At 47.5% G+C, this 17087-nt stretch overlaps 1 protein-coding gene across 1 annotated transcript in view; it reads left to right on the forward strand.

The window, feature by feature from the left end:
- Nucleotides 1-8740: 8740 nt before the first annotated feature.
- The window catches only part of LOC144113452 (forkhead box protein F1-like), a 62728-nt gene continuing 54381 nt past the window's right edge, over nt 8741-17087 (forward strand). Inside the window, exon 1 of the mRNA XM_077646539.1 lies at nt 8741-10120. Within this exon, the coding sequence (XP_077502665.1) occupies nt 8971-10120 (1150 nt within the window). The 5' untranslated portion in view covers nt 8741-8970. The remainder of the gene's footprint in view (nt 10121-17087) is intronic.

The raw sequence follows: 17087 nt of genomic DNA on the forward strand, positions 1-17087 counted from the left end.
TTAAATGCGGAGTCGATCCGCTGGGTCTCAAGGCCGTCTGGATACGTGGGAGGTAGCGGGTAGTGGTGCATCGCTTAACCGCTGCACCACTGCGCCACTAGTGGTAAGAAAGCATTCCGCGATCCATGAATGCGATTGCGAGGGAAGTAGCGTCATCTATACCACGTGACCACCAGCGGACCAATCATAGGGCACCGCCAAATTTGAAAATCTGAGGATCCTCGAAATTTGGAAGTTGGCCCACTTCCGAAAATTCCGTACTACCCCCCAAATTTTGAAAATTAGGTCCATGCCAGAAAATGGACTAAATAGATTAAGGTGGATTAGTGGGTGGGATAAGTATAACCCAATGTGATAATCCAATGGATGGTACTCGAACATTCTGGAATTTGATTACTCATGCATAGCATATAAGGGCGATGGAACCGGTTCCAACTGGAGTTCCGACGGGAGAAAGAGAGAGAATGAAAAGGAAACGCAGGGAGGTTAACCAGATGCGAGTCTCCGGTTTGCTACCCTACACTGGGGATGGGGGATAGGGGTTAGAAAAATGACAGAGAGGAAAACGGAAAAAAAAAGGAACGTGCACAACACACACACACACACACACACACACACACACACACACACACACACACACACACACACACACACACACACACACACACACACACACACACGCACGCACGCACACGCACAGGCGCGCGCACACACACACACACACACACACACACACACACACACACACACACACACACACACACACACACACACACACACACACACACACACACACGCGCACACACAACACACACACACACACACACACACACACACACACACACACACACACACACACACACACACACACACACACACACACACACACACACACACACACACACACACACACACACACAAGGCGTTGCAGTTAAAGTTTTTCACGCAGGCCGGTAGATTGTAAGAAGCGCAAAAGCGCTTGCACGGCCTTCTTCTGCACGGTAGGTCCTTTCGATGTTGTAGAATTCTTTTTTCGGATAGCGGTTGGTCGTCCAGTTGGTCAAGTTCGTGGCTAAGGCATGCCCTCTGTGGACTGTACTGCGGGCAGGAGCACAATATATGGCCAATTGATTCTTCATGACCGCAGTGGTCACAGGTTGGGGTGTCGGTCATCCCTATGCGGAAGGCATAAGCTTTAGTAAAGGCAACACCCAACCAAAGTCGATATAAAAGCGTGGCGTCTCTACGGCGAAGCTGTGATGGCGCTGAAAATCGCAAGAAGAGCATTAGACACTCATTGTAGACACCATATCAGGCAACGCAAATGCTATCACATTTTCTTCTTTAAGAATGTGGTTAAGAAGGCCCGCGAGTTTTTTAGAAGGCGTACAGGTTCTCGGCAATTCAATTATATTTTCAGTTATCAATTACTAGCAATCTGTTGCAGTTTCTTTTCCAAAAGAAAGTTTTAACCAGAGATATAACTTCGAGACCTTAAACTCGGTGGCAAACACTCGTGTATAATGGAATTGCCTCGTGTTAGAGTGACAACGGTCGAGCTGCGGAGCAGCCGCGCACGCAAGGCTTTTCACACACGTAAGCCCGAGCGGCCTGCACTTGACTTGCCCCGCGGTCCGTGTTGCACCCTTTGCATTTCATCGCGACGGCCCGACGGAAAGTTACGTTTAGTGAGCTTGGGCTTTGTCCCGTCAGAGCGCCAATAACAGCAGAGCGCGACACTTTGCGTAGCTTCGTGGTGATGCGCTCACGGTCTTCGTATGCTAAAGCAGCGCTCTTCCCTCCAGGCAGTACGAGACAGTCTTCGGTGTGGCTACTGATGCGTTCACAAGGAAACGTGGCAAAAATGCTGAAGAAAACTTCGAATAACAACTGCAGGGGAAATTACGAATATAAGCACTGCAACAGACAGATCAAACAAGCCGCAACAGCTCATTCTCGTCCCTGTATATTTGTGCTATGCTAATAAAAGATGGCCCAACGTTTACAGGAATCCATCAAAGTGGACTGGATTTGCAATAAGGGAGCAACTGCTCATTAGAATCCACTCCGGCGCAGCCATATGGCTACAAGGGAAAACTAAGCAGCTTCCACAGAAACTTCGAAATTAAATAAAAAAATCGTCCTGGTCTGGGGTTCCAACCCTCACCGGGGCAGTCGCTCTACCAACTCAGCTAACCGGGACGGCTAGCTAGCACACTGTAGCGCGAGGGCGAATTTATCGGCAACTCCAAGTGGGAACAGTGTTGTTCCAATGTTTAGAGGAATCCCCCAAGGTGGAGTAGATTTGTAATAGGGGAGTAATTACTCATCATCATTCAATCAAGCGCAGCCATATGGCTACAGAGGAAAGCTATACAGCGTCCTCATAAACGTCTTAGTTAAAGAAAAATTCGTCCTGGTCCGGCGTTCGAACCCGGGACCACCGTCTCACCGGGGCAGTCGCGCAAAACAACTCGAAGTGAGTTGATAAATTCGCTCTCGCCCGGCCATCTGCTAGCCGTCCCGGTTAGCTCAGTTGGTCGAGCTACAACCTCGGTGAGGCGATAGTGCCGGGTTCGATTCCGAGACCAGGACGGATTTTTCTTTAGCTAAGAAGTTTGTGCAGAAGCTGTATAGCCATCATTTGTAGCCGTATGTCCGCGCTTGAGTGGATGATAACGGGTAATTACTTCCTTACTACTAATAAAAATGGATGAAAAATAACGTAATTGTAATCGATAACTTCTCTGTAATTGTTCAGTTACTTTTTGAAGGCTGTAATTGACGACTGAAATCAGTTGCATTTCAGATGGTGGTTGTAATTTCAATCGGTTATTTGTTTTCTGTAACGTGTGTTTTCTGTAATACTGCCACGGGGGTTTGCTTCTAACCAGTGCAATGGGGCTACAGCAGTGTCCGTGTTGAGCCTTTACACTCAAACCCGCATACTACTGTGTGGCAGTAAAAAGGGAGTAAGCTGTCTTCTTTATCACACTGCCTTTCCTGAAAGGGAGTGTGCTGTAGAGGACAGCTTACTCTATTTTTACTCCTTTCTGTTTAGAGTGAACCTTCGAAGAGGGGAGGACCAGAGCTCCTCTTACCTTCAAGAGATTTGGCATAGCGAGCCACACGGCATGGCCCAGAAGCAAACCCCACGGGGCTCTAAACTTGTGACAACGGCTGTACGTAATCAAAGAACTAAATCCTTTCGCCTACATTGTTTTAGTGAAAGGGAAACAAAGGGATCTCTCTCCATCATTACGAGCGACGGCTACTATGGGTCATCTTCAGCATCATATTTGAAGCAGCTTGCGCTGTTCTATGGCTTCGTTCTTCGCTCTCGCGTATATCGTAGGTGTCGTCCCATTAGCATCACCTGCCTAGCACTACCTTCGTTGTCGTGTGAGGCACGTGCTTTCCCACAATCACGTGATCCCTACGTTAACGCAGCCCCTGTCTCACACCTCATGCTCATGTTATCTTCGTCGCCACAGGGTAGGGCGCGCGGTCACAGCAATGCGTCACCAAACACCTCGAAACGCTTCTCGTGAAAACACCCCAAAATTCGCCATGCCCTCCCACATCGCCGGTTTCTATCGCACTTCGCCAGTCGTCCTTGTTGGGGAATGGCGCCATTAGCTGTCAGAGTAGTACCGGGGGACTTAATTCACTCTCGAAACAAATTCAGTGCGGTCGTCAACGTCACGAAACACGGCCATTGATCTGGAGTTCAGCAGGCAGTGCACTGTAAAAGCGAGTAGACCTACAAGCACGCATTTGACCGACTAAAAACAGGCATAAGCTTCAAGAAATACCATACAAATATCATTATTGAGTATTTTACTAATATCATACGGAACGCGCAATAGAAGTAGGTGGGAGGGTAGCTAGACATGATACTGGCAAGCTCTCTGAGGAGACGAAAGACCAGTTTAAGGAAAGCCAAAGTATGAAAGTCTCATACACCATAGATAGGAGAGGACTGGAAAAACTGTAAAAGGTAATCAATAAACGGCATAAGGAAGCATAATATGGAGAGGATTGATCAGCTAGGCTCTAAAGAAGGGAGGTAGCCGAAATGCGGTCGAAAGGATATCAGTCATTGGCAAAAATCATATTTACACCCTAAGCGACAAGGAGAGCAATGCCATTACCAATATGGATAAGTTAGTTAAGGTAGCCGGTAAATTGTACCCAGACCTATACAGTAGCCGGAATAATCAGGATGGTAATGATGAAACCAATGATGTGGTCGTGTCGGACATCGTGTCGGTACCGAAAGAAGTAAAGAAAACCTTGCATGCAGTGCGAAGGGGGAAATATGGCTACTTGGGATCAGGTAACTTCAGATCTGTTGAAAGATGGTAAGACATTGTTTTTTGTCGACAGATTACCACAGCGCTATGGAACACGGACACAAGAAGAAGACACGCAATACAGGGCGGGCGCTGACTTGTCTTGCGTGTCGTCTTCTTATGTTCATGTTACATCGCGCTGTGGAAATCTGTCGACAAAAACAATGAACCAATTCGCCCACACGAATATCCTCGGCGAGACATTGCGCTAGAAAAACTTGCCAGCTGTATACGCAGTGCCTCACGACTTCGCGAATGTCAGAATCTTGGAAGAATGCTAAGATCACTTTAATCCATCAAAGGGGTATGCCAAGTACTTCAAAAATTACAGGCTGATCAGTTTACTGTCTGTTGTTTACAAGATATTTCCTAAGGTAATCAATAATCGAATTAGATCAACCTTAGACTACAGTCAACCAAAAGGCCAGGCTGGCTTTATGAAAGTCTACTTGAAAATAGCCCATACTCGCAACATCACTCAGGTGATAGAGAAATGCGCAGAATATAACCAATCTGTATATAGCCTTCACAGATTGCGAGAAAGCATTCAACTGAGTCGAAACCTCAGCAGTCAAGCAGGCATTGCGAAATCAGGGTGCGGAAGAGGCGTACTTAAAGGTACTGTAAAATATCTATATCGAGATTGCACAGTGATCATAGCCCTTCAAAGGGAAAGGGATAAAACACAAATCAGGTAGGATGTCAAGCAACGAGAAACGATCGCTCAAGTGCTATTCGCCGCGTGTTTACAGCAGGTATTCAGAGGACTGGAGTGGAAAGAGTTGGGGATAAAAGCTAGTGGAGAATACCTTAGCAATCTTTGATTTGTTGGTGACATTGCCTGGCTAAGTAACTCAGGAGACAAGCTGCAAAGCATGATTGAGGACCCAGACCGGCAAAGCAGAACTATGGGTCTAAAAGTTAATGGGAAGAAAACTAAAGAAATGTTCAGCAGTCTCGGAAAGTAACAGTTTACGATAGGCAGCAAAGCATTTGAAGTGGTAAGGGAATACATCTACTTAGTGTATGCAGTGACGGCAGATCCGGTCCACGAGAGGGAAATAACAAGGAGAACAAGTATGGGGCGGAGTGCATTTGGCAGGCGCGCTCTCGGGCACGGTACTCTCAGGTGATGAATAGCAGTTTACCAACGTTTACCATTGGACTAACCTATAGAGTTGCACTTGAACTGAGCGCAGCGCAGCGAGCTATGGGAAGGAAAATTATAGAGGAAAAAGGCAGAATGTGTCATGGAACAAACGCGAGTTAATGCATTTAACTCGCGTTTCAATGCCCCAGTGGGCATTGAAACTCCCCTGGACGTCCCGTGGACGTTCAGGATGTCCGCAGGACGTCCAAGGAAGGTTCAGTGACCGTTGGGAATGATATCCTTGATATACCGGTCCCTGAGAAAGCGAGGCTTCGCGGCGGGCACAATATCAAGAACGGAAGCTCAGTGTACGCGAAGACCTAGCTCGTCGTGCTGCCAAAACCGCAAGGCAGAGAGAGAGGGCAAATGTCAACGCTATAGGCTCCCATATGGATGTGGCCGAGAGGAAGCATCGTGCACGGGACGTTGCATGTCAGCTGTAGGCCACGATGAGCAGAGTGGGTCAATGAATAAACCCGAATTAATGACATCCTATCGTCGAAACAAAGAAAAAGAATTGGGCTTGTGCAGGACATGTAATCCGCAGTCCAGTTAACTGATGGTCCAAGGTAAGGGAGCGGATTCCAAGAGAGGGCAAGCGTAGTAGATGGGGTCAGAGAGTCAGGTGGGCGAAGGAGATTAGGAAATTTGTGGGGATGAGGGGGGCCGCAGCTGGCACAGGACAGGGTTGATTGGAGACATATGGGAGAGGCCTTTGGCCTGCAGTGAACATAGGCTAATGGGGATGATGATTACGAACTCGAGCTATGTGAAGCGCGGCTGCGATCTTTCGCTCGAATCTCACACAAACGACAACGCTATATACTTTTAGAAGTACCTGCGTTGGGAAATGGAATTGTTTACAGCATGCCATGCCGATGCAAGAGCAACGTTAAAATCAATCGATGTGGGTTTGCGCTACGATGGAAACGTTGCCAACTCTCGCATATCGCTTAGTACACTAAGAAGACGTTGAGACAACTATACAGCGATGCTTATAGCAATGATCAACGGCCGTACCATAACATGGTGACATCGCGTGCCTCTGGTGTCAAGACAGGATGTCACTGCACGCCCGTTTTTAGCACAACTGCTGGTGAAAACCATCACCTCAGCTCATCCTTACAGATTTAGTCTTTCCCTTGGTATAAATATTTCCCTTGCTCAGTTGCCCTGAAATGTCGTGTTAGGCGCCCTTGGGTAAGAAATTATTACAGGCTGAGCAAGCCACACGGTCATCAAAAGTCGTGTTGGGGAAATATTGCATACACGTTTCGTTTCCAGGTTAATGCTTGCCAATACGCCCTATTTTTCCTGCGTCCAGTGGCGTCACCGTACTTGACGTCAGCGCAAAATACCGCGAACGGCAAGGCGATGAGGGGTGGCGTGGCTCGGTAGGGTAGGAAGGGGAGGTTTCCTCGTTTCGTGAGGGCCATGTGTCGCTTTGCCGTCACAACGTTGTGTGCGAGCAAAATAAATAAACGCCTGTCATCAGGCTGCCTCTGTTCTTCCGTCGCAGTGACACACGTGGCCATTCAGACCGCTAGAGAGTGCAGCGCGTCGTGCGAGCACAGTACGATCAAGTTGCACACACACAAAAAAAAAAATACAAACCAGGCTGCTCGGATACGTGCGGTCTCATTTTCTACACGTAATGTTCACTCCTATACGGAGAAAAAAAAAAGGTGATGTCAGTTCTGACTCACACAGTTCAAGAACAGAATAAATAGCAAAATGTCTTCCTTGGGTGTCCTTGTATGACAACTTTGTACTAAATAGCATCGTTCAACACTGAATCGAAGTCGAGTTTACAACGTTTTGCCTATGAAGCGGCGTGGTCTGTCGTCAACGGCGTTCGGTTATTCAGTGGATGGCATGCACATGTCATATAGCAGTCGAGGTAAAAGGCCTTTTAAATGCCAATATCGCCTGCAGAACGAAGTGTTTAAATGCGATCCTATATTAAATGTTAGGTTCATATTAGAGATTGCTATATCAAATTCTAGTATAGTCAAAAGTTATGCCTTAGTGTTATAGCACATAAGTAACCAAAACTGCAGTAACAGGCATTCTATCCAAATCAAGACTCATGGGGGACCAAAAATTTCCACCGACTAGCTTTGGAATTCAGAACCGCATAAAAGTTTGTGTTTAAAGAGCCCAGAGTACGTTACGGTTAGTTTGCGAACGAGCAAAGCGCTTGGAAAGCATAAAGTGGGACATAAATGCGCGATAGAGCCTTGATGTCAGGTTACCACTTGTCCAGTCGACTTATTCAGATGATAGACAAGAAATGTTTAGAACAGGAACTACCCCCTCCCCTCCCCCTCCTCCCTCTCTCCTCCCCTCCTGAAAAATGCAAAAAAAAATGTTTGTCACGACAATACATCACCATATATCAAGCGGAAGTATTGTGATGAAAGATTATGTTGTAATGCTGGAGATATTTGAAGTGAAACTTTAATCTAAAGCCTGTCTTGAAACTTACAAACACGCAAGCATCGATATAGCTATTGTGGGCATGCAGTGTAGTTTTGTGGGCAGGCAAGGCACTGCACGTTTGAATGAGTATGAGAAAGGGAGACAGAGAATTCAAATTATGGTTTTGGTGCAGTGGCAATTGATAAAGACAAGCCGCGTATCTGACTCAAACGCAGGCCCTCTAGTAACAAGCAAAAGGCGTAACTACGCTATTTCGCTTCCTGTGCGTCTTTAGCGGCAAAATCTCGCGAATGCGTCTCTCTGGTGCATTTTCCTTCTCCTCTTTGAGCGCCAGATCGCGATGATTCTGGACGCAAAATAAACAGCTTCTTCCGGACCGACGCAGAAGTGAGCTGTGCGCCAGCAGCATTTTCGCAAGGGCTGGCCAGTGCTGGCCCTCGAGCAGCGGCAGCGGGGCAGTAATTGGAGGTGTCAGTGACTTTAACGCGAAGTGTAGCCGCCGCGCGGTAACCAGGGGGACCGCGTCAGCGGCGGAAACCGTCTGGGTGCGCGCCCGCCGCGCACGGGGCACGCGACCGCTGCCGCCCCGCTCAACGCCCTCCCCCGAGGCGTCCGCCCACTCGAGGGAGACGTTCGGCCCGTCCTGATTTACGATTAGCCCCGCAACCAATGTGGGCAAGGCCCGCCCCCCTTTGCTCTTGTTTTGCTTGCCCGTTCCCTCGGGCAGCCTCCCCTTCTCGCCGCGTGCTGGAGCCAGACAAGTGCCCCCACAGCCGTCAGCTGCCTCGCCTCTGGGCTCTTCTTCCCCGGCTGCGTGCGACGCGCGAGGAGTGCGCGCGCGACGGCTCCACATCGTCACGACTCCGCGGTTTCGGATAGTGAGCCCTCGTCGCCAGCGGTGCCCTGATTGACCGTAGCGGAAGCTACCATGGCCGCGCGGTACCTTAAGCGCGGACCTTCGACCCTGTGAGCGGCAGTTGGTCAGAGCAGCGGCGCGAGCGGGCGCCTCTTGGCAGGCACACAATGAAGATGGTCAAGATAGAAATGCCAATGGCCAACGCCATGGACACCACCCACGACGCCAACCAGCTGTGCGAGCACACCCGTTTGGACGAACTGTCGATCAGCATGCCAGCAGTGAGCACCACAAATAACTGCTCGTCCAGCAACAACGCCAGTCTCAATGCCTCCAGTGAGCCAGATTCTGAGGACAAGGTTGTGTCTACTACAAAGAAGTCTGGGGCAGGCGTGCGGCGACAGGAGAAGCCTCCGTATTCCTACATCGCCCTCATAGTGATGGCGATACAAAGTTCCCCTACAAAGAGGCTGACGCTGAACGAGATATACAACTTTCTTCAACAGCGGTTTCCCTTCTTTAGAGGAACCTACCAAGGATGGAAAAACTCAGTCAGGCACAATCTGTCGTTGAATGAGTGCTTCATCAAGCTGCCCAAGGGACTCGGCCGTCCAGGCAAGGGACACTATTGGACTATTGACCCCAGCAGCGAGCCAATGTTTGAGGAGGGCTCTTTTCGCCGGAGACCCCGAGGGTTTCGGAGAAAATGTCAGACCATGAAAGCTTACACGACCTACTACCCAACACCATCAAGCACGAGCCTTCTTTCCCCGTCACCGTACGACCTGCTCAGCCAGCAGCAACATCACACCGGTGTCCTACCAGGCCACGCTCAAGTTGGAACAAGCCACCACCAGGCCTACATGTCGCCCGACCCGCAGTCAATGATGTCGTCATCCACAGCTGCACTGGCACCTACGTCTCACTGCAGCTTCCCGTCGACGGGCCAAAACTCGCTAGGCCCCGTGGGGCACCACTACTTGGCCAACTGCTCTCTGCCCCAGCCGATGACGCCCATGTCCACTGCAGGCTCTGGCGACCTGCCCCTCAACTCGTCCATGTACTCCGCCGCAGCTCCGGGCATCACCATGGACACCATGTCGGCGGCTTGGAGCAGCTGCCCGCCGCACCCGAGCGTTACTCACAGCTCGCAGTACATTAAGCAGCCCCCGCCGAGCCCTGTGCCCAGCCCGGTGTCCCAGATGCAAAGCCTGCCGCCGGACCTCAGCTCCATGTCTTACTCCACCGGATCGCCGAGCCTCCACGGGCAGTCGCTGCTAGGAAACACTGCAGACAGCATGGACATCGCATTAGCAGGTGAGTAGCAATTCGTTGCACACCGCGAATTAAGCGGAGTTAGTCTTAGGCAGCACTCCTAATATTCCGCAGTCATTGCAACCACACTGGTTGCTTCCAAATGTATGCTCGCTCTGTGAAAAAAAAAAGAACTCTAAGTACGCATGACTGAAGCTGATGTCGGGCTTTGCCGCAAGGCCTGTACGCCACTCCAAGCCTTTCGAAGTTCTGGAGAATGGGACTGACTATCTTTCTCAATCTCTGGATGTTTGGAGCGCCTGGGGTGGTTTGGAGCGTTCGGGGCACAAGCCGGTGTCAGCTTCGCTCAAGAACACGTTGGACTCTTCTAAGTGTTTTTCGGCACAGAAGACACGGTCTGATGCGATATTACTTATTGGGTTTTCTAAATTTAAATATAACACAGTATGATTTTCGACGTTCGAAAACTACGCAACGGAACCCGAAGCGGAAAATGATGGTAACACAGTGCGTTCAGAACCCCTGGCGTCGCTATTTTCGCCCTTACGCGTGCCTGTGAAACCATAGTTTAGTATCCTGATCCGGCCACACCGAACTCCTAAGAGGACTCTGTCTGGTCGAGTCAGGAAACGCATGCCCGAAAGAAAACGGCGCTAAAAAATGAGTGCTAAGTTTTCATGTCTGACCAAGCGCCACTGCGTCCATACATGAACGAACTGAACCTCTGCCTGTCACGAAAGATGTAAATGTTTATAGTAACGCCGTTTCGTTGTATACAAATAGAGACATATACCATGTTCAAATATATACAGGCCAACAGGGTTCGTTACTGGGCCACACATGCGCTTCTTGTAGAACTTTAAGGGCTACTGAGCTCTGGATAAGTGAGTGCGATAATACCCCTCATCCTCTGTAAGCCTGGAACGCCGACAACGCAAAACAAACCACAATACAACGTCCAGAAGCCACCCAAATGATCTGCTTATCTTTGACGAAATATGGACATGAGCGTTGGTAATATCAGAGCGAAAAGTCGTGAAACGAAGGGCGGAAAGCGCTAAACACTAAAACTAATTTCAAGTTTGTTCTTTTTTTGTGCACAAAAACGAAATTGGATTAATTCTTTCATCTGCCACAAAGCAATGTTATACTACTGTCACATTTGCGTATTGTAAACTCCCACCGAGATAAAGTTAAACTATGTGGATACTTTCTTGTCTTGCTTTTGTAATTGAAGCTGAGCGGTAAGCAGTAAATATGCGCTCAAAAGAGGATATCATGCAAAAGGAGTCAAAAGATACGCGCTTAAAAGTGCAATATCGGGACATTATCTGCAGTCCTCCTGCTGCAATGAACTTGGCTAAGTCCCTCATTTTTGGTCGCTCCTTGGCTCTTGTTCTTAGGCACTATACCACACGGAAACGAAATGCAAATGCATCGTTGTGCATTCACAACTTGGACACGCTACTTCGTCCCCTTAGCAACTGTACGGGCCTCATTGTGCAGAGACAATAAGCGCTTCGCGCGGCACTGGACAGACTTGTATACCAACACGCAGCGAAAATGAGAATTACGTCAACCAGTTTTCAAACGGCGCCCGCTAGCGACACTTCTCAAATATTGAGGCTTGCCGGCTTGAGCGACCGTTCGTAAAAGTGTTGCAGCTTTCTTTATTTGCACTGTTTTTGGGAACGTCCTGCTCTTGCTTTGTTCTCTTTCATCTTTTTTTCCGCTCTTTTCTCTTGTTGCCCCAGTCGAGGGTGAGTACTCAAAGCGAATGACCTCCCATTAACATCCTGTGTCTTTCTCCCCCCCCCCCCCTCCCCCCGATCTTGCCTCTATCTTTCACGTTATCCATTAACCTATATACGCTGCACTACCTGTTGCGACTGACGCGCGACAATGTATAGAGTACAAAAAAGAATAAACCAAGAGGAAATTTGATGTCGGTTAAGAAAGACAACACCCCCGAGCCCCTTCACCTATCCATCGAAGCGAAATTGAAGCATTGATTTAGCGCAGTGAGCTGGCGTTGTGGTGAGGTATGATTGGAAATATTTATATACACACGCCAAAAGCGTACTCATTTCTACCACAGCGCTAAGACAAAGAACTATAATGCACCATCCACGGTGTGTGTCGCACATTGTGTCGTTTCGTGTGGGTGACGCACAGACGGAAGCCGAGAGAGTTAGCCATTCCTCACAATTTTTCTTTCGACTGATAGACGACTATTTTTTCTTCCTTGCAAGTACAACGCCCAAAACACATTTCCGTCAAATGTAACCAGTCTGGGAACATTTATTCGCTTCACACCACAGCTCAATTTGTAAAGTTATTTTCTCTCCTTTTTTTTTTGCGCTGGCATTTGGCCAGCGCTCATTGTTCGATAGAGCGATATTAACTAAAGTTGATTACATCTCATATTTGCACCTCCCAATTAATGGTTGCACGAAAAGTCACATCACTGTATTTCTCTGCTTTCATCTTTTTTTTTTTTAGCTTCCACTTCTCCTCATTAACGGAGACCGCCTGCAAAGCATAATAAATAAAGAGCATAAACGGCCACCAAGCTTCGTGGAAGCAATGCCTTTTGAGGAATTTGAACATCATCGCAGATATTTTTGGACATCTATACGTTTCATGATTTGATGCATTCATTGGCTCTTCACCGACGGGGAGAGTTCCCTGAATAGGTCTGTGTTGAAGCGCGCTTGACAGAAATCTTTACCTCATAATTTCTCAAAAGTTTCTGCACCATAGCTTAATGAATTATTCTAGTGTGTTAAAAAAAGTAATTACCAATACCTGAACGCAGGAATGTATACACACAAAAAAACAAAGCAAAAGTTCTCCTCTAATGCTGGTTGTGTTTAGAGGCTGCAGTGATAATTGATTGTTAATGTATTGATAATTTTCATCTGTGCAGGAAAATTAAGAATTTGTGTGCACTTGATAGCTCTACAGTTACGCGGGGCAAAACCGGTGCGCGTCCGTTGTGTCTCCTTGTCCTTCGTAACTGCAGCGCTATCAAGTGTTGAAAATTTTACACTAACTAGCCCAAGTAAAAGTTCTATTATTAAAATTAGTAATACTGCTTAATCACAAAACTACAGACAACAGCAGCTACACTGTGTGCCGAAATTATTACATCGACGCTGTGATAAAGTAAACATTATCGACAATAATGTTAAGAGCGCCAGCTGCATCGCTCTTAATTTCTATCGTCTTGCGGTTTCATGAGTATTCACACAATATCGTAGCCTTGCGCTGAGCTTAATTTGCTTGTCTCAGTATTTCCGACGCCTGCAAACAGTGATCGTCACTGGCCAATCTGTTTTCGGAACGTAAAGAAATTTTACTGTTGGTCCGAATGACGCCTGGACAAAATCAGCGTTTACGATGACGTCTGTGCTTATCACGAGAATATGTAGCTTGCTGTAGTTATTACGAGATATGTTCATACATATTGAAACGTGGAAGTAAGTGCATCTGTATGGGCCAAGGATTGACCACACATCCAGACCGCGAAAAAGAAACACAGGCAATAGTGGAGAGCATTTGGCAGGCCCCCAGAATATGAGCAGCAACCTACAAATATCCATTAAAATGAAAGTGTATAACCACTCACCAACGGGGCTGAACTGGGACGCTAACGGAAAGGCCTGAACTCAAGCTGAGGACAGCGCTGCTAGCTATATGGGGCACCAACCAGGGGCACTTCATTTCCAGTCAGTAAAGATGTTTTGAACTTGTGAGAGGAGCAACGTCAACGGAAAGAGAAACACAGTGCATTAGATAACTCGAGTTAATGATATTGATGTCAAGAGGAGAAAATGAACTTGGAGGGTAACACAGCGGTCTAGAAGCAGAGGAAAGCGTATACCACGTGTTTCAGGGAAGACGTTAAGTAATTCTCAAAAATAGTTTTTTTTTTAGGTAAAAACATGGCTTTTCCAGCATAGTGTTACCAGTGTTCACGGACACCAGAAAACCGGTGAATCGCCTTTAAGTAGCAAGCTGGTTAACTAAGTTTTAATAATTTACTTTTTATAGATTTATAGCCGGTGATTAGTAACAGCCACATGTGTTTAGAATTTAAAAAAAACGCGATTACCCTTGGCGCTGTGGCTCGACAAAATATGGCTCTTTTGACTAGTTACGTGCACTGGAAAAGTTGCTTTGCCTGCATGCTTTTCGAAATCGCATGGATTTTGGCACGATGCAGCCAAATTTTGTCGAGCCACAGCGGTGAGGATAATCGCGTTTTCTAAGTTCTAAAAACTGATATGACTATTAACCGGCTACAAATCTCTAATTGCAACTAGGCGCCTAACTCTAAATGTTACAAAATTAATAATTAAAAATTACTTAACCAGCTTACTACTTAAGACAATTCACCAGTTTCCTGGTGTCCGCCAACACTGGTAATACTCTGCTGAAAAGCCATATTTTTACCTCAAAACACTTATTTTTGAGAATTTCTTAAAGCATTCCCTGAAACACGTAGTATATGACATGAGGGCGGCAGACAGTCATGCGGAGATGTGAGATGACGAAGTTTGCGGGGACTGAGTGCCGCAACTAGAGCACAACTGCGCTGATTAGAGATTGCAGGGAGATGCCTTTGCGCTGCAGTAAATGCAACCTGGTTGAGAATGAATGCATTGGCTGTCCGCTCTCGTGAGAGTCAGTACTTTGAACTTGTGCTGTGCATACCGTAACACCGCCGAAAAAAAAAAAACTCGATCGGTCATAATCTATGTTGCGCCATGACATCTATACCAGCAAATGCATGATAATGAGCCTCCTTGTGAAAGAAAGCCCATTGAGTCCTCGCTCTTCTTTGCTTTGGTTTTCCTTGTGGTACATACAGTGGCCTTTCTCATTTAAATTCCTTCATCTTGCTCCAGGACATATTAAATGAGTTGAATGAAGACGTGCACACCTGCTTCGTGGAACTACCGTAAAACAGACTTCTAGAACTTGTCGCTCACCGAACGCGTTCGAGACGTAATGTGGACGCTCTCAGCGCCCTGTTCCAAGGAGCCTTAGCTCTTCGACACAACCGGAATACGTAAATGGCGAGCACGTGCAGTATCCACCGCAGTGCTCTTGCTAAAACCTGCTGTATCCTCCGAAGCGTAGCATCTCTGACAACACCACAGGGTTCTCTGGCAACCACCCTGAGGTTCAGGCGACATGATGTGTATGCGTTCGGCCGCAGCCTTTTTGCCTCCGGAGAGAGACTGCCTCCCTTTACAAAAGTTTCTTTAGACATTCTATGAACTGTCCATAGACTTTTGTCAATAAAGTCTATAGACTATCTAAAGACCAACCCTAAACAACAGTCTATAGGCAATACAAGACAGTCTACAGGCAATCCATAGATTTATGGCCACATAATTTTAGTAGACTTTTGTCTATGGACAGTCTACAGACTATGAAAAGACAAAATAAATATCTCTAGGAAGGGATGTCTGTAAGAAGTCTATAGACTGTCTATAGGCCACTTTTATAAGTGTCCACCCAGGAAAGATTACGAGGAGGAGAGCAGGTACACGTGGAGTTAGAGATTGACGAGATCGACACGTCTCAGACCCTAGATTACGGTTCGGGGCATCGCTACTTCTGTTCAACAGAACTTCACAAGATACGTCAAAACTAAATATATTGCTGCGAGACGCAGCCATCATCTGGACGTATGAGGTCGCCAAAAATGCGGTGCCGTCCCTACTAATGAAAACCTGATAAGTCTGCGGTTTGGCTAATTGGCGCCCTGTTTCTCGTCATGTTAATGAAAACCTGTTGAGGTTCCTACCCTCAACTGCATCACACGCAACTTGTAAATCCAACGCCCAGTGCTATTTAAGGAGATCCGAAGCCACTTCGGATGTGACCGGAACATTCGCCGAGCCGTGCTCAGTGATAGTGACAACGTTACAGCCCTGGCACTCCAGAGGCTTTCGAAAATGAAGGGGACAGTCCTCCTCTTCTTATAAACGTCTGAAGCGCCGCTATCGTTTTTGACTCAGGACAACCAGCAGTGCACAAGGAGTGCCCTCATACTGCTCAGCGACATATCCGATCCCACAGAAAATGTTACGAAAACTCTCGAAACGCATTCTGGGAAGCTGTATACAGCAGAGTAAATACGATCCATGACTAGAGGGGCATGTCTCGGGCCCTAGATTATGATTCGGGGCATCATTAATTGCATTCTCCTATACACAGCTGCAAAATACGAATTGCTGCTTTGAAGGAACTAACTCAGCTTTGTGTTAAAGATGGAAGATTGGGAATACAGTAAATGACAATTCTTCAAATTCAGCATCGCAGAAACCTTCTATCTGCGTTGCAAATAAAAACTAGCAGACAGTTCAATAGTTTGCTGCGAATTGTAGCGCTGTAGCCGGTTGCTAAAGCCTGTTTTTTTTTTTTTAGAAGTTAATGATGAACGAGGCCGTTAAGCGGGCAGCTGCCACTGAAATTCTCAGCATCTTCGAGAGTCTGTCGCAGAGCGAACAAGTGAATCCGAACGGGCTGGCGTTGAACTGGCGCTCAAATGACACGAGCGGCAACATCGTGCCCTGCATGGTGCCGTTGTCTCATATTCTCAGCATCATGAGCTCGCACATCGGGATCCTTTTGCCGTTGACGCTTTGACCGCTTCACGGGCGTGCATGGAACTCTAGATTTTCAAGTAGTCGCAGCTTGTGCTCGCGGCGACGTTGGGCGAAGTTCTTTCAAGGGCTGCTTCGGGCGACCTATCTTCTCTGCCACAGTATAGAACGCGACCGAGTGGCAGCGCACTCACTCAACTCAACTCAACTCAACTCAACTCAACTCACGAGCCACGTGCCGCGAGAGCCTGACGTCATGAAAGCGCACGCCTTCAGACGACGCAAAGCCACCGCAGGTCCCTCTAACGGATTGCGCAGTAAAACGTCACTCCGATTCATCAGTCTATAGGAGACCTTGTCCAACCTTAGTGACACTACTCTTTCAT

This window comes from Amblyomma americanum, chromosome 1 (genome assembly GCF_052857255.1).
Source record: "Amblyomma americanum isolate KBUSLIRL-KWMA chromosome 1, ASM5285725v1, whole genome shotgun sequence".
NCBI lineage: Eukaryota > Metazoa > Arthropoda > Arachnida > Ixodida > Ixodidae > Amblyomma > Amblyomma americanum.